The sequence below is a fragment of the Schistocerca americana genome, chromosome X (genome assembly GCF_021461395.2).
Source record: "Schistocerca americana isolate TAMUIC-IGC-003095 chromosome X, iqSchAmer2.1, whole genome shotgun sequence".
NCBI lineage: Eukaryota > Metazoa > Arthropoda > Insecta > Orthoptera > Acrididae > Schistocerca > Schistocerca americana.
In genome coordinates, this window is record NC_060130.1 from 387,069,284 (window position 1) to 387,093,872 (window position 24,589).

General features: G+C 41.7%; 1 protein-coding gene across 1 annotated transcript in view; it reads left to right on the forward strand.

Moving 5' to 3' along the window:
* The window catches only part of LOC124555481 (exopolyphosphatase PRUNE1-like), a 158,379-nt gene that overhangs the window by 15,764 nt on the left and 118,026 nt on the right, over window positions 1–24,589 (forward strand). Inside the window, exon 3 of the mRNA XM_047129405.1 lies at window positions 9,607–9,872. Coding sequence (XP_046985361.1) covers window positions 9,607–9,872 — 266 coding nt within the window. The remainder of the gene's footprint in view (window positions 1–9,606; window positions 9,873–24,589) is intronic.

Here is a 24,589-nt window from a genome sequence, read left to right on the forward strand (position 1 = left end):
CCCAGGTCACCTCTCAGAGCGAGATTGGGGGGTCAACGGCATTTCCCTCCCTGTTGCCCCACTGACAAACAGAAATTACACGAAATGAAAGCAGCTGTCAGAAGGATAAAGAGAGATTCTTTTAACGAAATTGAAAGCAATATTTTATCTGCAGATTCTAAAAATAAGGTCGTACGTAAAATCTATGAATGAATGCTACAAATAATTCAATACCTTCTCTTGCTGACAGTACGGTTAATTTAACTGATGATAAACAGAAGGCCGAAGTACTAAACCAAGCTTTCAAAAACTCGTTTACGGTAGAGGACTGCAGCACCATTCCCCCTTCCAATTACGGAACAAACGAAATAGTGGCTGAAATAGTGTTTAGTGTATCTGGGATTGTAAAACAGTTAAGATCCTTAGATGCCAGGAAGGCATCTAGCCCAGAGGGTATCCCTTTATGATTTTATGTCGACTATGCTACAAATATAGCACCATTCTTATCCATCATCTATCAGGGATCATTGTAACAGCGGAAAGTTCCACAGGATTGGAAGAAGGCCCAGGTCATAGCGATCTATAAAAAGGGTAGACAATTGTACAATTGTATGCACATACTTACTGGCCAATTTTACTGACATCGATTTGTTGTCGAATCCTGGAACATATTTTGTATTCAGACATAATGACCTTCCTAGACTCTGAGAATCTCATCTGCAGAAACCAGCACGGTTTTAGGAAACAGCGGTCATGCAAGACACAGCTGGCCCTCTTTGTGCATGATATACAACAGGCTATAGATACCGGCTCCCAGGTTGATGCCATATTTCTCGACTTTCGAAAGCTGTTCGACTCAGTTCTGCACTGTCGCTTGCTACAAAAAGTGCGTGCTTATGGTCTATCTGATGACATATGTGGTTGGATAGAAAGTTTTCTAACACGGGAAATAGTATGTCGTTCTGAATGGGGTGACTTCAACAGAAACAAGAGTAACTTCAGGTGTGCACCAGGGCAGCATAATAGGTCCTCTGCTTTTCACTATTTACATAAACAACCTGGTTGATAGTATTGACAGCTGCCCTAGACTTTTTGCCTATAATGCTGTAGTCTATAGGAAAGTAGTATCACACGAAAGTTGTGAACAAATCAATGAAGATTTGCAGAAAATAAATGCGTGGTGTAATGACTGACAGTTATCTCTCAATATTAGTAAGTGTAACCTACTGCGTATAACAAGGCGAAAATCCCCACTAATGTACAAGTACAAAATAAATGCCCAGTCTTTGGAAGCGGTAACGACCATCAAGTGCCTGGGTGTAACTGTTTGAAATGATCTCAAATGGAATGATCAGATTGCACAAGTAACAGGTAAGGTGAACTCTAGATTGCAGTTTATTGGTAGAAACCTGAAGCGACGCCGTCCTTTAACAAAGGAAATAGCTTACAATACATTAGCTCATCCAGTCTTGGAGTATTGTTTGTCTGTATGGTACCGTTACCAATTGGGTCTGATTCAAGAGATTGAGAAGGTCCAAAGAATAGCGGTAAGATTTGTGGCTGGTATATTTAGCTATTGCGAATGCGTTACAAATCTCGTAGAAAAAATTTGAAGTGGGACACACTTGCAGATAGACGGCGCGCTAAACAGAAGGGGCTGCTCACTAAATTCCTAAATCCGATCTTCACGGAGGATGTGGAGCGTATATTATTACCACCAACTTTCAAACCACGCAATGATCACCATTCAAAGATAAGGGAAATAAGAGCTCGTACTGAGGAGTTCAGATAGTCATTTTTCCCTCGCGCGATCCCTGAGTGGAACAGAGAGGGGGAATACGACTTTGGTGGGAACTGTGCCCTCCGCCACACACCGCTTGGTGGCTAGCGGAGTATATATGTAGATGTAAATCTACTTTGGGAGCAACCCCTCTCTCCCCCCCCCCCCCCCCAACCATCAGCGTCATCTTTCCCCACTTCTAAGCCGGAGAAGCGTAAGTCTTCTTCGCTTTCTCTCCCTAGGAAGGGGTCCCTTGAGTCACTCCCTTCCCAGGTTTCTTCTAGTGGGAAAGATGACACACATCAGTGGCTGAAGAGCCCAAAAGGAGCTGGTTGTAGGGCTTCAAGCTCATCCTGTGTCTCGGAGACTGAACCAGTGAAGTCCTTCCAGCCAGAGAGACTCAAGAAGCAGCGAGAGAAATCCAAAAATAAAACCCCCAAGACCAAGGAAATTGCGGTGGCACCCACACCACCGCTACCTACAAGCTCTGCGGCTGAGGATGGGGTGGAGATTTTGGCGTCCGCTGAGGACCTAGATCTCACCAGACCCTCAGACGCAATGGATATAGACTGCTCAGGCAATAAATCGGTGGCAGCAGGTGACTCTGAGGCGTACACTGCCTCATTGAATGTTCCATGCCTTCCCAGTCTCATGATGTCGTCTTCCAGTGGAATTGCGGCAGTTTTTCCCACTGCCTGGCTGAGCTACGGCAACTTTTAAGCTATACACCTGCTATCTGCATTGCTCTCCAGGAAACCTGTTTCCCAGCAATGCGGACCCCTGCACTCCACCACTCCACAGCTATAAGGGATATTACAGGAACCGTAATGACTATAATTGAGTGTCAGGTGGAGTTTGCGTTTATGTCCTAAACTCGGTTTGTAGTGAACATGTGCCCCTTCAAACCCCTCTTAAAGCTGTGGCTGTCAGAAAAAGGATGACACAGGAAATAACTGTCTGCAATGTATATATTCCTCCAGATGGTGCAGTACCCCTGAATGTATTAGCTACACTGATTGATCAACTCCCTAAACCTTTCCTACTTCTGCGAGATTTTAATGCCCATAACCCCTTGTGGGGTGGTACCATGCTTACTGGGTGAGGCAGAGAGATTGAAACTTTACTGTCGGAATTCGACCTCTGCCTCTTAAATACTGCGGCCGCCACACATTTCAGTGTGGCTCATGGTAGTTACTCGGCCATTGATTTATCAATTTGCAGCTCAGGACTTCTCCCATCTATCTACTGGAGGGCACATGATGATCTGTGTGGTAGTGACCACTTCCCCATCTTCCTGTCACTGACCTGGCGTCAGGCACATGGATGCATGCCCAGATGGGCTTTGAACAAGGCGGACAGGGGAACTTTCACCTCTGCTGTCACCGCTGAATCTCCCCCATACGGTAACATACATGTGATGGTTGAGCAGGTGACTAGTACAATTGTTTCTGTGGCAGAAAACGCGATCCCTCTCTCTTTAGGGTGCCCGAGGCGTAAGGCAGTACCTTTGTGGTCGCCGGAAGTTGCTGAAGGAATTAAGGTGCGTCGGCGAGCTCTACAGTGGCATAAGCAGCACCCTTCCCTGGAGCACCTCATAGCCTTTAAACAGCTCCGTGCCCGTGTTCGCTACCTTATCAAAGAATGGAAGGAGGAGTGTTGGGAGGGATACTTCTCCACCATTGGGTGCCCCACATCACCTTCCCAAGTCTGGCAAAAGTTCAAATGTCTTTTCAGGTACCGGGCCCCAATAGCTGTCCCCGGTGTTACCATAAATGGATAGTTATGTACCTACGCAACGTGATTGCCGAGCACTCTGTTCGAGCTTCTGCGTCAGAGAATTACACGCCAGCTTTTCTCACACTCAAATGGCGTCTGGAAGGGAACGTCCTCTCATTCACTATATGCTGCAGTGAATCCTATAACGCCCCAGTTACAGAGTGGGAGCCCCTCAGTGCCATTGCACATTGCCCCGACACAGCTCCGGGGCCTCATCGCATCCACAGCCAGATAGATAAACATCTCTCATCTGACTACAAGCGACATCTTCTCGTCATCTTCAACCTGATCTGGTGCGATGGTATCTTTCGATCGCAATGGTGGGAGGGCACCATCATTCCGGTGCTCAAACCCGGTTAAAGCCCGCTTGATGTGGATACCTATCAGCCCATCAGCCTCACCAACATTCTTTTTAAGCTGCTGGAACGTGTGGTATGTCGGCGGTTGGGTTGGGTCCTTGAGTAACATGGCTTGCTGTCTCCATGTCAGGGCAGCTTCTGCCAGGGTTGCTCTACCACTGATAATCTCGTGTCCATCGAGTCTACCATCCGAACAGCCTTTTTCAGACAGCAACATCTGATCAATTCCTAGGTCTGGTTTTCGATGCTAGATTGACTTGTCTCCCTCATTTTTGTCAGCTTAAGCAGAAGTGGTGGCAGCACCTCAATGCCCTCCGTTGCCTGAGCAACACCAATTGGGGTGCAGATCACTGTATGCTGCTGCAGCTCTACCGAGCCCTTGTCCAATCCCGAATTGACTATGGGAGTGTGGTTATGGTTTGGCAGCGCCTTCAGCGTTGCATTTACTCGACCCTGTGCACCGCTGTGGGGTTTGATTAGCGACAGGAGCTTCTAGGATGAGTCTGGTGACCAGCGTACTGGTGGAGGCTGGTGTCATCTCCACTTCAGATTGGACGTGCACAACTGCTCGGCAGTTACGCAGCACATATTCATATTGCCCCTGAGCATCCGAATTACTGTCTCCTTTTCCTGCCCGCGGCAGTCCATCTCCCACATCGGTGGACCAGATTTGGGCTAACGATTGCAGTTTGCGTGCGGTCCCTTCTCTCCGAAGTGGAGTCCTTCCCTTTACCACCTCTTCTTCTGGCCCGTTGACATATGCCTCCATGGTGTAGGCCTCGGTCGCAGCTTCGTCTGGAACTTTTGCATGGCCCTAAGGATTCCGTTAACACCGCCGCTCTCCGCTGTCACTTCCTCTCGGTTCTTTGCGTGTTCCGGGGCTCTGAAGTGGTTTACACCAACAGTTCGATGGCTGATGGTCACATAGGCTTCGCATATGTTCAAGGAGGACATATTGAGCAGCACTCCTTGCTAGTTGGCAGCAGATTTTTCACTGCAGAGCTGGTGGCCATATCTCGTGCTCTGGAGTACATCCGCTCATGCCCTGGTGAGTCATTTCTTCTGTGTACTGACTCATTGAGCAGTGTACAAGCTATTGAGCAGTGCTACTCTCGTCACCCTCTGGTAGCATCTATTCAGAAGTCCGTGTATGCTCTGGAACAGTTCCGCCATTCCATGGTGTTTGTGTGGACCCTAGGACTCGTCGGTATCCCCGGCAACGAACTTGCCGACAGGCTGACCAAACAGGCAACGCGGAAACTGCTTCTGGAGATAAGCATCTTCGAAGCTGAACTGCGTTCTATCTTACACCGCAGGGTCTTCCGGCTTCCGGAGATGGAATGGCATAACAGTACGCACAACAAACTTCGTGTCATTAAGGAGACTATGAATGTGTGGATGTCTTCCATGCAGGCCTCTTGCAGGGAATCAGTTGTCCTCTGCTGGCTCCGCATTGGCCATACGTGGCTAAGGCTGGTATTACACTATCAAATTTCTTTGTCAAAGATTTGATCAAAGATGTGGTCAAATATTCCGTCAAATATATTTGACAAAGATCTTTGACATAGCACTAGAAGGGGTATTACACTGTCATCAAATTTTTCGTCGAAGTTCAAGATGGCTGACAACAACTTGTTATTAACCGCAGCAGTTGCATGTACCGCAATTGAATTGTGTGCATATGTGGAAAAGAAGTGGGGAAAAAGGAACCATACATACAAGGTTGACAGTCTTAAATTCCTGGGATTACAACTTGATAATAAATTCAGTTGGGAGGAGCACACCACAGAACTGCATCTGTATTTGCAATTCCATTTTTAGCAGACATAGGCAACATAAAAATGAAAAGGCTTGCATACTTTGCCTACATTCATTCCATAATGTCATATGGTATATTATTTTGGGGTAAATCTTAAGGTCAAACAAAAGTTGTCAGAGTCCAAAAGCGTGCAATACGTATTATTTGTGGAGTAAATTCACGGACGTCCTGCAGAAACCTCTTCAAAGAACTGGGTATACTAACTACTGCCTCTCAGTATATTTACTCTGTAATGAAATTTGTCCTAAATAATATATCTCTTTTCCAGCAAACAACTCAGTTCATACATACAATACCAGGAACAAAAATGATCTGCACAAGGAATTAAAAGCACTTACTTTAGTGCAGAAAGGGGTCCACTACTCAGGAACACTCATTTTCAATAATTTGCCAGGAAACACAAAAAATTTAGTTACAAATAAAGATCAGTTTAAAAGGAGCCTGAAAGACTTACTAGTGGCCAACTCCATTGACGAAATTTTTAATAGAAAAATGATGTATTTATTCATACTATTAGTATTGTTATTTCAGCTTAAAAAAAATTGTCATGTTCCACATCCACGAGGATCTCCTCAGTATGGATCTATGGAACAAAAAACTAATCTGATCTGGGTGAAGCCGTGGGTTTTACGACGACACGATAAAAGCATTCAACAAAACTTGTTACATGAGCTTACAGTGGATGATGTCAAGTCGTACGTCAATTACTTAAGAATGGATGAGCATACATTTCTGTATGTGCTCAGTGAAGTGTATCCTCATATCACAAAGCACAATATTCACTTAAAAACTGCTACATCTTCAGAAAACAGGCTCACTGTAACACTCCGATTCCTTGCTACAGGAGAGGGTTATGTTCGGTTCGGTTCGGTCAGGTCTCCAATCTTCTTAATCTATTTCTGTATTTAGGGTGCTTCACGCTGTAAAGTGCCTCATCAGCTTCATACAGCTCTATTAATTTTGTAGTTGTCGGCACATACCAATTGTATTTACCGGCAATGTTTATAAAAACACTACAGACGACAGAACGCTGCAGCGATGCTAGCGCTCCATGTGGTAACATGTCACATTGCAGTGAACAGAAGACAAGCGATTTCTTTGATCAAATCTACAGCGAGGCCCTAGATTTGATCAAATATTGGACAACATTTGACAAAGTTCTTATTACACCATCAAATATCTTTGACAAAGAAATTTGATAGTGTAATACCGGCCTAATGGATGGTTACCTTCTCCGTCGCGAGGACCCACCTCAGTGTCGCTGTGGCTCTCAAATGACAGTTGTCCACCTCTTGCTGGACTGCCCACTTTTAGCTGCTCGGTCGCCGACTTTTAACTTTCCCATCACCCTGCCTTCGGTGTTGGGCGACAATGCCTCCACAGCAGCTTTAGTTTTACGTTTTATCCATGAGAGTGGGTTTTATACTTCGATGTAAATTTTAACGCATGTCCTTTGTCCGTTTGTGTCCTCAACCGTAGTGCTTCTAGGGTGGCGGTTTTAATGTGTTGCAGAGTGGCTGGCTTTCCCTTTTTATTCTCGTGGTCGGCCAGGCACTGTAATCTGCTTTCATGTTTTACTCTCTTCTGTTTCTAGTGTCTCTGTTGCTTTCTTGTCCTCTTTGGTTCCTTTTAGTGTTCGTTGCCTTCCCTTCATTCTTGTGGCTTTTCCTTTCTCTCCATTTTGTGTTATATGTTTCGTCCGTATTATTCTCACACTTGTGGGATTGTTTTATTAGGAACAAGGGACTGATGACATTGTAGTTTGGTCCCTTTTCCTGCCTTTAAACCAACCAACCAACCAACCAACCAACCAACTAACAGAATATCTGAAGACAGTCACAGTGAAAGTGTGCAGAAAAATGTGGTTGCTGAATGTAGAATTCAGCATTTTTTCACTTTGTGTAAACAGATATGCAGGAATATTTTGATAGGGACCATGGGGTATTTTTTTTTTTTTACTCTTTGCAAGGCAAAATTATTCAGTGGTAACAATTTTTTGTTAGTAATTGTGAAGTACCACAGTTTAAGGGACATGTGGACACAGTTATTGAATGAAGTGGCGTTGCATGGCACTCTCAGTTTATAAGAGATATTATGAGGGCACCATTTGGAAACAATGTGGCTGGATGGAATGTAGATTAATGCTGATAATTGTTTCAGAAAAGACTGGATAGACTATAGTTTTTGTAGAGTTACTGCTGTTTACATGGTAAATGGTGCAAAAATTCTCTCCTACACCTTGACTGTCTCCTCATTTATTAGCCAAGGAAAACAAATAATTATGAAGTGAATCATGAGCTTTAATTGGTTCATGTGACAATGTAAATATAACACGCCCTTTGTAATTGGCATTGATAACGTCCTATATCACACTGTTGTTGGAGATGGAATTCAAACTGTGGCAATGAAAAAAGGCAACAGTGTTGTCTAGTCAGTTCATCTCTGTGTGGATGTTCAGGGTTTGTACAGTTTCCACCATACAAAAAAGACAAGTTAAAAGAAATTGTTGACCTTGTGGCATTCTGTAATAAAAGTATAGATGTTCATTTCAGCTCGTCTGATCTATGATTAATATTTCAGAAAATAGCTATTCTGAGTGCAGCAAGTCAGGCAGTGGAATGGAAAGGCATTGGACTCATACTTAAAGGATGGTTCCAATTAACGTCCAGCCATCCAGATTCAGATTTTCCATGATATCCCTAAATCACTTCAGATGAATGAGCGTGGAAGCTATAAGTGATTTTTCCTTACATAAACAGTGTTTTAATTTGCTGATGCCATTGATGTCTTGTTGTAGAAGGTGCACTGCTGTATTCACAACATAAACCATGCCACACAGTTGTAACTGAATTGCACATGTTGAAGTAGAGAACACTAAAAGCCTTTTCTTGCTGTGTTGTCACTATCTCGACTTGATGACATTGTGTAATAAATGAACAAATCGGTGAGGTTGTTGTACCAAGGATACGACTACAAGCCACCATGTGAATTGCAAACTTGCAATTGACACTGAGGTAAGCTTTTAGTTTCTGTGCACAAGTTAAAATTTCCCCAAAATTTCTATCTTCATGCATGTAGAAAATAGTATTGTGAAAACAAATCTTTCTGAGACACCTGTGCTTTAAACCATATGCCAAAGCAACATGTCCGCTACCAGCCGCTATTTTAAGTTGCTTATGTGAAAATTTTCATTGGAGAATATGCTTCAGTCACCTATCAAAACATTTCTACATTTACATTTATATTCTGTACCATTACTGCATTTAAGTGGTACAGGTCGAGCAGTATGTATGGCAACAGATATAAATGATAAACAAAATTTCAGACTTCATTTTAATTAATTTGTGTTGGTGTGTATTCAGCTGCTTGTTTGTCGATAATGACACTTTCATGGAAAATGTGCAGCAGTAGATTTGGGCATCTTTGGAAGGATTCAGTGACAATCATATTAGAGTATCCTAAATTGAACTGTCAGTTCATAATTAGCAATACAACCTGTAAATGTTAAGATATTTTTGAATTTTCAGAAAAGTTTCTTGATGTGTACAGACATGTTTAATACAATGATTGGCAAAAGATCGTTTAACAGAATTCATGCCTTCATTTAATATTATTAGCAAGACTTCAATGTATGCAGGAGGTCTGATTAGCTGGCGTGTTAACTACTCAGATATGGTAAGGAATTGGTATTATTCTGAGCTTGTAGTCATGAAAGCTTTTTCTGCAGGTATTTATCATTTGAAAAGGAATTTATTACTATAGGAACTTAAAACCTATGGGCATGCAGCATTCTCTTTGACAGCATTTGTATCTAATGTATGTAATTATGAGTAATGTGCAAATAACTGCTGTAACTTTTGAATCTTCTAATCCTCTCAACTGTCCTTTTACAGAGACACAATTAACTTCGATTTACTAATGTCATCTAGTGAATTGGGGATTGTGCTGGTTGACCACCATGCCCTCTCTGATAAGGACACTTCTCTTAAGCCGTATGTGATTGAGGTTATTGATCACAGACCTCTTGATCCGGATTGGCAGTGGGAGAATGTAGAAAAGACCATGGAGACTGTCGGTTCATGTGCAACACTGGTAGCTGAGTTACTGATCACTCAAAATGAATTTCCAGTGCCAGAAGAAGTTCTGATGTTACTATATGGTAACTAAATCTGTAACTTTTTAAATATTAATTTTACTGTAACCGTAAAGCATATCCTCCACCTCTTCTCACAGTCAGTTGTCACTTTCCCTGAATTATTTGGTTGTACTATAGCTGTGCATGTTTTAATATCTTAAATTAGAAATTGGGTTTAGTAATAAGATGCTTCTGGTACTTCACTCTACGTGTGATTCAACAGTATGTTTTCAATGTTAAAATTGTATTGGAGTCATTCCATGTCAAGTCACCCAGGCCTTGACACCAACCATGTCAGATTTTGATGAAACTTGGTACAATTACTTCTTTTATCATCCTGAAAGCACTTGTAAAATTTTTTTGCTCTATCTCGCACAGTTTTTTTAATAAATTTTTAAAGTTTCTAGATTTGGCGTTGTTTCAGCAGTCGGAAATCGTAACTTAAACGTGTCCTCACAACTAAAAAAATTTGTATATTAAAGAATACTCAAGATATCAGTATGAAATTTTGGAATAAGTTTGTGTATCATATCGAAATGTTTAAAAAATTACCATAAAGATATATTAAAATCTTCCAAATGAAATGACCTGATAGAAAGCTCAAATTTGCTTTAAAATACTCTTAATTGTGTAGGCTATTAGATAAAAGAAAAATTATGTTGGCTTTTTAACCTGTTTAATAGTTATCTAATTTTTAAAATAATATTAATTATATTTTAAAAATAAAAAGTGCCAAGTGACTTAGACACCGAAAATAAGTTTTTGTCTTCTTGGAGTAACAATGTACACTTGGAGTTTGTTTTGTTACTCCTGTGTTTTGAAGTAAAAAATTATTACAGTGTTAAATAGTGCTTGGATAGTATTTTATTAAGTTTATTCGAACTTTCAGTAAGTACTGTTACTTAGTTTACAGAGATTCTTTTCCAATATCCTATAAAAGTAACCAGAACAGTAATCAGACCAAAAGTGAAATCAGTATGTCAGATATTCAAACCTGTAGCGTAGGGTTATTTAAAAAATCTGACTGTTTCCAAACAACCTACACACCTTCAAAAAAGTTACAACCGGTATCTGAATTGAGTGAGGAAGAAAAAGATTTGATCCACTTACGATCTGGAATTAATCTGTGTGAATTTAAGAATATATGTTCACACAACAGCTACTACTTTTTAAATGTTTTTGAAAAGTATCAAACAACATGTGTAGACCCACTAAAAAAATACAAAAAGCCTATCAAAAAATTGTTGAGAAGTGTAGGCTTTTATCTTTCTAAACAATTACTGACAAAAAATATTAGCATAAAACCTGGACAAAAGCTTTGTTCAACATGCCATAACTTTTGTGAGGAAAAATTAAGAGTTGAAGTCAATGAAAGTGAAACAGATGATGAAGTCATGGTTGAATTAGAATCATAGGAATCCAGAAATGAATCCCTCGTACAAACAAACATTGCTCTTGATAGTTTAGGTTTAACACCGATAAAGCTTCATGGCTTGTCAGAACAAAGTGAAGGGTCTTATTTTAAAAGGAAGGTTAGCAGTATTGAAAAGACTGCAAAAAAAGGCGGTTTCAAAAGCATTAAAATATGATGCACCAAGTTCTGATGATGACGAAGAAGATACAAGTGTGGTTGAGAAAGCAAAGGATTTTGATGTAATGATTTCTCTTATGAAAGAGAAGATTTCATCTGTTGGGAGGTCTAGAAAAATCCAGATTCTGACCTTGGCTCCAGGTTCTTGGAGTCGAAATAAAGTGATGAAAGAATTTAATGTGAGTGAGTACATGGTGCGACAAGCTAGAAAGCTAAAATCTGAAAAGGGTATTTTGGAAACTCCTGGTCCAAAAAAAGGTAAAACACTTTCTGAAAATACAGTAAGACTTGTAACAGATTTTTATGAAAAGGATGAAAGTTCCAGAGTGCTACCTGGAACAAAAGACAAAGTAAGTGTTCAAAAAATTGTGTACATGCAAAAAAGACTCATTTTGTGTAACTTGAGAGAACTCTATTATTCTTTCAAATGGGAGAATCCTGAGGTAGAAGTAGGATTTTCAAAATTTTGTTTCTCGAGACCTAAATGGTGTATCCTTGCCGGTGCTGCAGGCACACACATTGTATGTGTATGCAGTATCCACCAGAATGTTAAACTATTACTGGATGCTGTGAAAATTGAAGAATCTTATAAAGACCTAATTAAGATGCTTGTGTGCAACACGAAAAACCAAAACTGCATGCTACATCATTGCGACAGCTGTCCTGCAAATACTGCACTAACTGAGTACTTAAGTGAAAAACTAAGTGAAGAAGAAGAAATTGTAATAAGTCAGTGGGTTAACACAGACAGGGCAGAAATGATCAAACAGTCTATCAGTGTTGAAGACTACATTTCTTTATTGGTAAGGTCATTGGAAAAGCTCACCCCGCACTCGTTTATAGCAAAATCCCAATCAGCAGCCTTTAAAAGATTGAAAGAAGACCCACCACCCAAAACAGCAATTATTGTGATGGATTTCAGTGAAAATTATTCCTTTGTTATACAAAATGAGATCGAAAGTTACCACTGGAATAGAGGTGGTTGTACTCTACACCCAACAATGTTTTTGTTTCCAACCACTGTTTTATTAGTGATGACCAAGAACATGATACTGGTTTTGTTAACTTTGTACAAAAAGGAAATTACAAAGTGGCTGTCATTACATCATACTGATATTGACTCAGTTCACTACTTTACAGATGGTTGTGCTGGGCAGTACAAAAATAGAAACAGTTTTAAAAATTTGACTGAACACTTGAGAGACTTTAATTTGAAGGCCCAACACTCTTTTTTTTGCAACAAGTCATGGGAAGTCAATTTGTGATGGCCTAGGAGGAACTATTAAAAGAATTTTAAGGAAAGCCAGTCTACAGCTTTCAGACGAAGAACAAATAATAACAGCAATCGATGTGTACAAGTTTTGTGAAAAAAATATTTAAAACATTCATTTTCACTTTATTGACAAAAAAGAAGCTGATTTGCTACAGTTAAAACTAGAAAAACGTTTTTCAGCAACCCGAACCATTCCTGGAACAAGAAGTTTTCATAACTTCAAACCACTTCCAACAAACAACCTTGAAATTAGAAGGACTACAGATAATGTAAAACCCTCCTTAGTCTTTTCTTTCCATTCTTCTTCTGATTGGGTTTGTGTTGAACCATCCATAAATAGCTATGTGGCTGCAAATTGTGATGGTAACTGGTACTTTGGACTGGTAAAAACAATATTCAATGATGAAGAAGATGCAGAAATTCTATTTCTACATCCTTCAGGACCAGCTGCATCATTTTATTGGCCTGAAAGAGAAGATTCTTGCATAGTGCCTTTGGAGCACATAGTCTGTGTAGTAGACGCACCTCAATCAAGTGGCACTGGAGGAATGTATTACTTCAAAAAAGACCGTATCAAAAGAACTGCAAGCTCATGGATGAAGTGGAAAAACAGTTTGAATCAGCATTAATGTTTATTAAAAAGACAAAATTGCTCAAAAAATTCAGTGTTTCAAGCAATCAGTTGGGTTATACATAAGTGTCGTAAGTACACTATCTTTGTACATAATTCTAATGTAATCTACTATAATTAATAAACATGTTAAAATCCATCATTATTTTTGTTTTATCAAGTAGTCTATATGTTTAAGAGTAAATTAAAACAAATTTGAGCATTCCATCAGGTCTGAGACTCTAGATATTGCAATTCTTATAAAACGAAACATCCGTTAAAAAAAAATTACATATATTTTTTTTCATAGAAAATATTAATATATTTTAATAGTATCATTTTTATCTTCAAATATGTATAATAAATAAACTTGCTGCAAAAATTCATGATGTTATCAAAAAGAGTTTTTAAGATAAGCAATTTTAAAGTTTTGAATACAAATTAAATTTACTATTTCCAAAGGTTCGGAAAACACAAAACATAAAAACTTTAAAAATTTATAAAAAAAAAAAAACTGTAAGAGATACAGCAAAAAAAATTGTGTGCAGGTGTTGTCAGGATGGTATTAGAACCATTTGAGCCAAATTTCATTAAAATCTAAGGAGGTGGGTGTAAAATTTATTTTTTACTGGGTGATTTGATATGGAATGACCCAGTGCAAAATGCGGCTAAATGTATGAGGGCATGGTGAAAACTAATGCCTACGAATCCTTTATGTGAAAACTTTTAAAGCTTTCTGAATAAAACAAACATTATTAATATTCTACATCACTATTCAAGTAAAGTTTTGGAAACAGATGAAAATCAGGTGGACCAAACTGGGACTCCTGGGGCATTGGGACTCCCGGCAATGTCCATCCTGCCAGGTGGCCTTTGGCGGTTGCGTGGCCCCCGTGGGGAGGCCCCCTGGTCGGAGTGGGTGGCATCAGGGTGGATGGCACGCGATGAAGTGTAGTCCATCATCTCTTGCTGGTGGTGAAACACCAGCAGCCTCTAAGCGTTCAGAAGCTCAATTCAACGCACAGAAGTATGACCTCGAATCATTCCCCTCCATGGCCACACCATGGGAGGAATGTCAGGCTAAGGATGGCAGCGGATCTTATTCATCCCGGTACCTTGTATGTTTGAGAGCTGTTGGGGAATCTTTCATGATGATGAAGCCTCATTTTTTGTTGAGCATTTAGAGGACAAGCTTGGGGAGGTGGAGGGATTGTCCAAAATGAGATCTGGGTCAGTCTTGATCAAAACAGCATCCTCTGCTCAGTCACGGGCATTACTCGTTTGTAACAAGTTGGGGAAGTTTCTGTTACCATCACGCCACATAAGAGTTTAAATAAGGTCCAGTGTATTATATTTCATAGGGACCTTCTTTTGCAGTCTGACTATGAGCTGCACCCCAATTTAGAGCGGCGAGGTGTAAATTTCATCTGCTGTGTCCCACGGGGTCCGATGGATAATCAGGTTGCCACCGGTACCTTCATCTTGGCCTTTGAGGGTGATACATTGCCCGAGAAGGTCAAGGTGATGGTCTACCAGTGTGATGTAAAGCCCTATATCCCTCCCCCGATGCGGTGCTTCACATGTCGAGATTATGGACAACCATCACATCCATATACTCCATGTGCTCCGCCTCCTATCTGTGTCAACTGCGGAGAGCACCATTCACCTTGCTTGCCAGGCAGCAGGATTCTCCAGAAAGAAAGGAAAATCATGGAGTACAAGACCCTGCACTGACTGACCTACACTGAGGCTAGGAGAAAATTTGAATGCCTGCATCCTGTACGTATGTTGTCGTCCTACACCGCCGCTACAACAGTTCTGGCATCATCAGCTCCGCCAACTCCAGTCGCCTCTCAGAACCTTAAGACTGCACCTGCCCTTTTGATGGTGGGGGAGGGGGAGGGGCATTTCCCTCAGTGTTGCTCCCACACCATCTACTTCGGGAGCAACATCCACCCAACCATCTGGGACGTCCGTCCCCACTTCTAAGCAGGAGAAGCATAAGTCTTCTTCGGATTCTCTCGCTAGGAATGGGTCACTTGGGTCACTCCCTTCCCAGGTTTCTGCTAGTGGGGAATATGACACCAACCAGTGGCTGAAGAGCTCAAAAGCAGCTGGTTGTAGGGCTTCATGCTCATCCTCAGTCCTGTAGACTGAGCCAGTGAAGTCCTCTCAGTCAGGGAAACACAAGAAGCAGCGGGAGACATCCAAAAAGAAGACCCCTAAGACAAAGGAAATAGCAGTGGCACCCACACCACCACTACCTATAAGTTCTACGTCTGAAGATGGGCTGGAGATTTTGGCATCTGCTGAGGACCTAGATCTCGCCAGACCCTCAGACACAATGTGTATAGACTTCTCAGGCAATAAGTAAGTGGCAGCAGGTGACTTTGAGGCGTAAACTGCCACAATGAATGTTCCATGCCTTCCCAGTCTCCCAATGATGTCATCCTCAAGTGGAATTGCGGCGGTTTTTTCCACCACCTGGCTGAGCTACAACAACTTTCCACCAGATTTCTGCATTGCCCTTAAGGAAACCTGGTGGCCGGCAATGCGGACCCCTGCCCTCCGTGGCTATAAGGGATATTACAGGAACCATAGTAACTATAATAGTGTGTCAGGTGGAGTTTGCATATATGTCCTGAACTCAGTATACAGTGAACCTGTGCCCCTTCAAACCTCACTTGAAGCTGTGGCTGTCAGGATAAGGACAACATAGGAAATAACTGTCTGCAATGTATATTTTCCTCCAGAAGGTGCAGTATCCCTAAAAGCATTGGCTGCATTCATTGATCAACTCCCTAAACCTTTCCTCGTTTTGGGAGATCTTAACGCTCATAACCCCTCGTTGGGTGGTACAGCTATAACTGGCCGAGGCCGAGATGTCAAAAATTTACTGTCACAACTCAGCCTCTGTGCCTCTTAAATACTGAGGCTGCCACACATTTCAGTGTGGCAGATGACACATATTCGGCCATTGATCTCTTGGTTTGCAGTCCTGGCCTTCTCCCATCTATCCACTGGAGAGCACATGTGGACCTGTGTGGTAGTGACCACTTCCCCATCTTTGTGTCACTGCCCCGGTGTCAGGCCCACGGATGCCTGCCCAAATGGGGTTTAAACAAGGCGGATTGGGAAACTTTCACCTCTGCTGTCACCCTTGAATCTCCCCCACATGGTATCATTGATGTGGTGGTTGAGCAGGTAACAACAACAATCGTTTCTGTGGCGGAAAATGCGATCCGTTGTTCTTTAGGGTGCCCTTGGCGAAAAACAGTTCCTTGGTTGTCGCCGGAAGTTGCTGAGACAATTAGGGAGCGTCGGCAAGTTCTACAGCAGCATAAGTGGCACCATTCTCTGAAGCACCTAGTAGCCTTTAAACAGCTCTGTGCCCGCATCCACCATCTTATCAAACAATGGAAGCAGGCGTGTTGGGAGAGGTACATGTCGACCAGTGGATGCCATATGTCACCTTCGCAAGACTGGGCAAAGGCCAAACGAGTTTTTGGGTACCAGACCCCAACAGGTGTTCCTGGTGTTGACATAAATGGCGTGTTATCTATCGACGCAAACGCGATTGCCAAGCACTTTGCTGATCACTATGCTCGTGCCTCTGTTTTGGAGAATTACCCTCGCACTCTCAAATGGCAGATGGAAGGGAAAGTGATTTCGTTGGCTACACGCCACAGTGAACCCTATAACGCCCCATTTACAGAGTGGGAGCTCCTGAGCACCTTTGCATGTTGCCCCGACACAACTGCTGGGCCGGATTGGATCCACAGTCTCTCACCTGACTACAAACGGCATCTCCTCGTCATCTTCAACCGGATGTGGTGCGATGGTCTCTTTCCATCACAATGGCGTGAGAACACCGTCATTCCGATGCTCAAACCTGGTAAGAACATGCTTGACGTGGATAGCTATTGGCCTATTAGCCTCACCAACGTTCTTTGTAAGCCGCTGGTGTGTCGGCGGTTGAGATGGGTCCTGGAATCGTGTAGCCTCCTGGCCCCATGTCAGGGTGACTTCTGGCAGGGTCGCTCTACCACTGATAATCTGGTATCCCTCGTGTCCGAATGGCATTTTCCAGATGCCAGCACCGGGTTGCTGTCTTTTTTGACTTAGGTGAAGCATATGACATGACCTGGCGACATCGTATCCTTGCCATATTGTAAGAGTGGGGTCTCTGGGGCCCGCTTCCGATTTTTATCCAAAACTTCCTGTCGTTTCATACTTCCTGTGTACGAGTTGATGCCTCCCATAGTTCCCCACATATCCAGGACAATGGCGTCCCACAGGGCTCTGTATTGAGTGTCTATCTGTTTTTAGTTGCCATTAACAGTCCAGCAGCAGCTGTAGGGCCTTCAGTCTCACCATCCCTGTATGCAGACGATTTCTGCATTTCGTACTGCTCCACCAGTACTGGTGTTGGTGAACAGCACCTAAAGGGAGCCATCCAGAAGGCGCAGTCATGGGCTCTAGCCCACGCGTTCTAGTTTTCAGCTGCAAAGTCGTGTGTCATGCACTACTGTCGGTGTCGTACCGTTCATCCGGACCCAGAACTTTACCTTCATGATGGTCCACTCACTGTAGTGGAGACATATTGATTCTTAGGACTGATTTTTGACGCTCGATTGACTTGGCTTCCTCACCTTCGTCAGCTTAAGTGGAAGTGGTAGCAGCACCTCAATGCCCTCTGAGCAACACCAATTGGGGCGCAGGTTGCTCCACTTTGCTGCAGCTCTACAGAGCCCTTGTCCAATCCCGAATTGACTATGGGCGTGTGGTGTATGGTTCGGCAGCACCCTCAGCGTTGCATTTACTTGATGCTGTGCACCACTGCGGGGTTCAACTAGTGACAGGAGCTTTTAGGACGCGTCTAGTGACCAGTGTACTTGTGGAGGCTGGGGTCCCTCCATTGCAGATCAGATGTGCACAAGTGCTCGCCAGTTGTGCTGCACGCATTCGTAGTTCTTCTGAGCATCCGAATTACCGTCTCCTTTTCCCGCTCACAGCAGTCCATCTCCTGCATCGGCGGCCCAGGTCCGGGCCAACGATAACAGTTCGCATGCGGTCTCTTCTCTCCGAACTGGAGTCCTTCCCTTTACCACCTCTACTTGCGGTCCGTTCATGTCCGCCTCCATGGTGTAAGCCTCGGCCGCAGCTTCGTCTTGACCTTTTGCATGGCCCTGTGGCCTCCATTAACCTCACCACTCTTTGGTATCACTTCCTCTCGGTTATTGATGTGTTCTGGGGCTCTGATGTGGTTTACACGGACGGCTCGATGGCTGATGGTCATGTAGGCTTTGCGTATGTTCATGGAGGACATATTGAACAGCAGTCCTTGCCAGATGGCTGCAGTGTTTTCACTGCAGAGCTGGTGGCCATATCTCGTGCTGTTGGGCACATCCGCTCATTCCCTGGTGCATCATTTCTCCTGTATACTGACTCATTGAGCAGCTTACAAGCTATTGACCAGTGCTACCCTCGCCATACTCTGGTAGTGTCCATCCAAGAGTCCATCTATGCCCTGAAATGGTCTTGTTGTTCAGTGGTGTTTGTGTGGACCCCAGAACATGTTGGAATTCCAAGCAACAAACTTGCCAATTGGCTGGCCAAACAGGCAACGCGGAAACTGCTTCTGGAGATAGGCATCTCCAATGGTGACCTGCGTTCTGTCTTACTCTGCAGGATTTTCTGGCTTTGGGAGACGGAATGGCATAACAGTATGCACAACAAACTGTGTGTCATTAAGAAGACTAGGAATTTGTGGAAGCTTCCCTGCTGTCCTCTTACAGGGAATCAGTTGTCCTCTGCTGGCTCCGCATTGGCCATACATGGCTAATGCATGGTTACCTAATCCGTCGCGAGGACCCACCTCTGTGTCGCTGTGGCTCCCAAATGAGTCTTCCACCTCTTGCTGGACTGCTCACTTTTGGCCGGCCTTTGGTGAACTTTCAACTTTCCCAGCTCCCTACCTTTGGTGTTGGGCGACGATGCCTCAGTAGCAGCTTTTGTTTTATGTTTTATCCGTGAGAGTGGGTCTTATACTTCTATATAGGTTTTAGCGCATGTCCTTTGTCCCTCTGTGTCCTCCACCCCAGTGCTTTTAGGGTGGAGTTTTTAATGTGTTGCAGAGTGGCTGGGTTTTCCTTGTTATTCTCATGGTCGGCCAGCCACTGTAATCTGCTTTCTTGTTTTACTCTTCTGTTTCTAGAGTCTCTCTTTTGTTTTCTTGTCCTCTTTTGTTCCTTTTAGTGTTTGTTGCCTTTCCTTCATTCTTGTGGTTTTTCCTTACTTTCCGTTTTGTGTGATATGTCTCATCTGTTGTATTGTCATACTTACGGCATTGTTTTATTAGGAACAAGGGACCTCATAGTTCGTTCCCTTCCCCTCTCTTTTAAACCAACCAAGTAATAATGGCCTGTCAGACCTTGAGGCACAGGTGATGGTGGTGGTGGTGGTGGTGGTGATGATGATGAAAGGAAGCAAGGTATGACAAATTTATTTCTCCAAACATTATCACATCCTTTAATTGTTCCTTCTCATTTAAAACAGTGCTCGGACCTGAGCATTACTAATAAGCAACCGATTTGGATAACTAATCATGTAAGAATGTCATGTAGGGTGAAACAGGAGCTGTATCATAATAGGGACAGTCAGTCTGGTAACAGAATTCTACCACAAATATTTCTACAAAGTGTTGGGGAATGTCAACAGACATACTAAAACAATAAGTTAGACTAATAGAATAAAGAGCTCTCAGAACAAAATTAAAACTGTATATCAAATTGTCAAAGAGGTGTCAGTGCAGAATGTGGATGCTCAATATATTACACCTCTCTCCCACGAGAACTGTTTGTGATCCACCAGAGTTGTGCAATATGTTCAGTAACCACTTTTTGTCAGTAGTTTGCAAGTTAAAATACAATTTTTAGTGTTGTAGATAAATATGTAGAACTCTTGAAAGCTGATGTTCCAAGACACCTAAATCAAACACAGCTAAAGGAAACAAACAAAATGCTTAACAGTTGCGAAACACAGTGCATACAATTTGTGACATGGAACTCTAGTAAACTCCTGTCTGAAGGTGGTCAGACGGTGAAGTTAACCATCTCAAATTCTTGGGACTGAGGATAGCTGGAAGGCTTTTTTGGAAGTATCATGTTCATGATCTTGGGCAGATACTGAATGCTTCTATCTTCACTATAAAAATTATCTCAACTGTCTCTGACCCTGAAATTAAAAGACTTCTTTACTCTACGTGCTTTCATGTTATTGCCTTATGTGGTGTTAAGTTTCGAGGCAGTTCTGTGCACTCCCCAGGAATATTCTTAGCTCAGAAACTGGTAGTGAGACCTGCTGTGTCAGTTTGTGAACTTGATGTAGGCTGTTGCTCAGGTGTTAAGGAACTAAGTCTGCTGTCCAGGGCCGATTCAACAACATTTTTCTTCACAACTGATTTATGATTCCCCACCTTCCCCCTTTTCCCTTGTCCCTCCTACACTTTCATCCATTCAGTTTTCACTGGTAATTATGATATACACTATATTCAATCCGGTGCTTGGGCAACCTTGGTGCCCCACTTAGCTTAACGTGTCAAACAGCTGCTACTAATTGTGATACATGCTGTATAGAAATCTAACAGTTGGGGTGGCCTCGGCACCTCTCTCAGCGTGTTGGTTGGGACTTAAACCGGCACTGCTGTTGTCCCTGTACACACATTCCATAGAGGGATTTGTTGTTGACAGTATTGATTCATTCAGAGGCAGTTGCAAGTCATACAGTGGACACTAGGTAGAAAGACAGTATATACTGCAATAACACTTCCTTAACCATTGTACAAAATGAATGTTGACTACTCAGCATGTTACATTTTCAATAGGTTTCCAACAGAATTGGAAAAATAAAGTTATATACCCAAAGTACTCAAATCCAAGTTGAAAGGTTTCCTTGCAGCACTCTTTCTATCCCGTGTAGTTCTTCTCAGTAATTGAGAACTTTTCTATGTAATGTGTTGTTCTGTTCTCATGTTTTATTAATTCTTCAATTCTTTGTTTGTAAATCTTGTAACCAGGATTCTGTAAATTATGTACTGACTCGTTCCATGATAAAGTGGCTTTGACTTACATGGTCTCACAGACCCAGATAAATTTATTTAAAATTTCCACGTTATGACATGTTGAAAAATGGAGGCATGTAATTAATTTGTTGTGTGCTGTTGCTTGATAATGTCCAAAGGACCTAAATTGACTAATCACTAACAAAACAGTGTATTAAGGAAAACACCATGGCCTCAAGGAGGAAAAGATTGCTGTCAAGAAATTATCATATATTTACTGAGGTGACAGAAGTAGAATGTACATTAAATTTAGATGGGTAAAAAGAATAATTTCTTTTGTTGGCAAACTGTGCAGTGATTCTGTATGAAAGATTATGGTGATGGTAGTAGTCTTCAGGCTACATGGCACAAAGAATGGTAAGTGTGCTGGCTTAGGATAGGTAAAGAGGTATGAATGAGGTGTAATTGACTCTGAGGTAGGCTGCAAAAATCCATGCAGTATTTAAGAACTGCAGCTATAAGTAATGACAGTAGGTGCAAATAGAATAAGTATGTAGGAGAGAATGAGAAACAGCTTAGAAATGGACAGTATGAAATAGTGGGGGACTTGAGTTAAACTAGCCTGCAGACAACACTAACACGCTATTTCTGTCATGTGCCTGTTCATGCTCATCTTGTGCAAGCTCATACATCTGTGCATTCTGCTCTTGCATCTAATTGTGTGTGTTGTCATGATTTCTTATTTCTGTGCTGTTTAGAGTTAGTTGTAATGAAATGGTTATAACAGTTTTGATCACCCTGTATGTGTTGTGGTAGAAAGAGATCACATTTTGAGCCCAGTGAGTAATGTGGCAAGTGTATTAGGCAAGCAGTTCAATGGCCATGATCATAACATAATTAAAACATCCTTTTCAGACATTCGACAGGTGTGTTTCCTGCTCTTCAAGTAGCATTGTTTTGAGTATGAAAAATAATTGTCATTGTAAGTGACAAAGCCAGTTCCTGTGTTTGACAGGACTTAATATGAAATGCCAAAAATGTACAAGACACACTATGCAAAAATTAATATTAACTTGGGTTATTCTTGCCATGTCTGTTACAATACTTAATCTGTATGTATCTTGTTGGCAGGATGAAGGACCTATAGCAGGTTTAGCAATCTTGAGTGGTTCAAATTTAGCGAAACATTGGGCTCCTGGTATCTGGAAGCTGATGGAAAAACCCCTGACCACCATTACTATAACCTTTTTACATGCCTCAGTTGCCTCAACTGCAAACAACTGGGAACATTATACATTTGTTACTAGGATTCCAGAGGAACATGAAACAAAACTCTCATCCTCAAGATGAGTCCCATGCCTTGGTTGTTAATGGATATTGAGGTGCTATACACATTATTATGCAACCAATGAGACGCCTACCACATCTCAGTTACATTTCGTTTGTGTATGAAGGACCATGCTTAGGTGGTTTTGTACTCCCTTAATTGCCTGTGGCAGCATAAATGGCTCCCAACAGCATGAACAGATGAAGCCCCATAGGCTGGCGTGGACTGCTGGTGAATTCTTACATTATAATGCCTTCATCATTATGAAGAGTGAGGGATACATGAAAAAGTATCCCCATTTTATATGCAAATTAATGTGCAGAGAATTACTAAGCCTCAAAAGCAAGTTAAATACGTACTTTACAGTACCATGCTGCTAGAGGCAGTGAAATCAAACAAGTGCCAAAGGTTAGTTAGGTCTTGAAAGTCATTAAAATACTGATAAAATGCACAGTTCCATTGGATAAAGTACGTCACTTCAAGCCATTGTGTGATATACTCCAGCAGAAATGGAAAGATGAAAAGTAGAGCCGAAAGTAAAAAAAAAAAAAAAAATAAATAAATAAATAAAAAATAAAAAAACCACTTATAAAATAAGCAAATACTGAACTGGAAGAATGTGCCTCTGCTTTGAAGCATTTAATTTGTTAAATGAAACTGTATGGTTCCGGAGACCTTTCAGAGTCTCAAAGTTCTATGATGAATTTAGAATGAAATTTTCACTCTGCAACTGAGTGTGTGCTGATATGAAACTTCCTGGCAGGTTAAAACTCTGTGCCAGACCAAGATTCAAACTCGGAACCTTTGCCTTTTGCAGGCAAGTGCTCTACCACTGAGCTACCCGAGCACGACTCATGACCTGTCCACACACTTGCCCCCAAAAGGCAAAGGTTCCGAGTTTTAATCTGCCAGGAATTTCCATCTATGATGTATATATTTGGATTGAGGAAGGAGTGCTCTTGCCTGAACACATTGACCAGGTTAATTCAATAGTTTGCTTATCATTTCAGAACTAAATTAAGATTTTTTTAGAGATCTTAATGTTCCAGATTTCTCTGTTTTAAATATTTAGTAGTAACCAAGCAGTTAACAAACAGTGCAAATTCTAACAGCTTTTTTTCTGGCTCTCAGATTTGAAAAATTGTCCAATTCTCCAAATGATTTCAGGAACAAATTTCAAGTGTAACTTCAAAAATATTGTAATTGTAGAGTTATCTGTGCTGTTATTTTTAAAGGTCTTCAACTGTGCTTTAATTTGATATGCAACACAATGCTACTGTAAGATTAATTTTGCAGAAATTTTGATTTTTCAAGAATCCAAAAAAATCTAATTTTTGCTTATATGTTTCTGAAGTATTTAGCTTTGATAAAATTTAAAAATGAGAAAGAATGGGTTGAAACAGACTACTCATTCTTAAATTTAGTTCTGCAACACACTATTTTTTCTTATCAATTCATGTAGTATGGAATTGTCAACAGTTTACAAATATGAAATTTTTCCTGTAGCTTTTAGTCTACTGTCACATGACCGTTTTTCTTCTGAAGTGTTTCCAGATATTATTTCATGTATCATATACTCTGTTTTGTGTTGCAGTAATTCTTTTGGGTACTTACTGGCAACACTATATTAGTCACAACTGAAGCTGCCTTTGAATGTAATTGGCCTGATATTCTGTTGATAGTTCACGTTTGGTGTGCAGAGTGAGGCAAACTAGTTTTCTGATTATACAAAATAGCTTGCAAGAAGCGTAATTTCTCATCACCTATGATTCTGCTGCAAATAAATCATTTTTGCTTAAAGATGGAAAACAGTTCTGCCACTGGGCCATAAGCCAAGCCACGCAGCTTTCATTAATTGTGTACTAAAATTAAGATAAT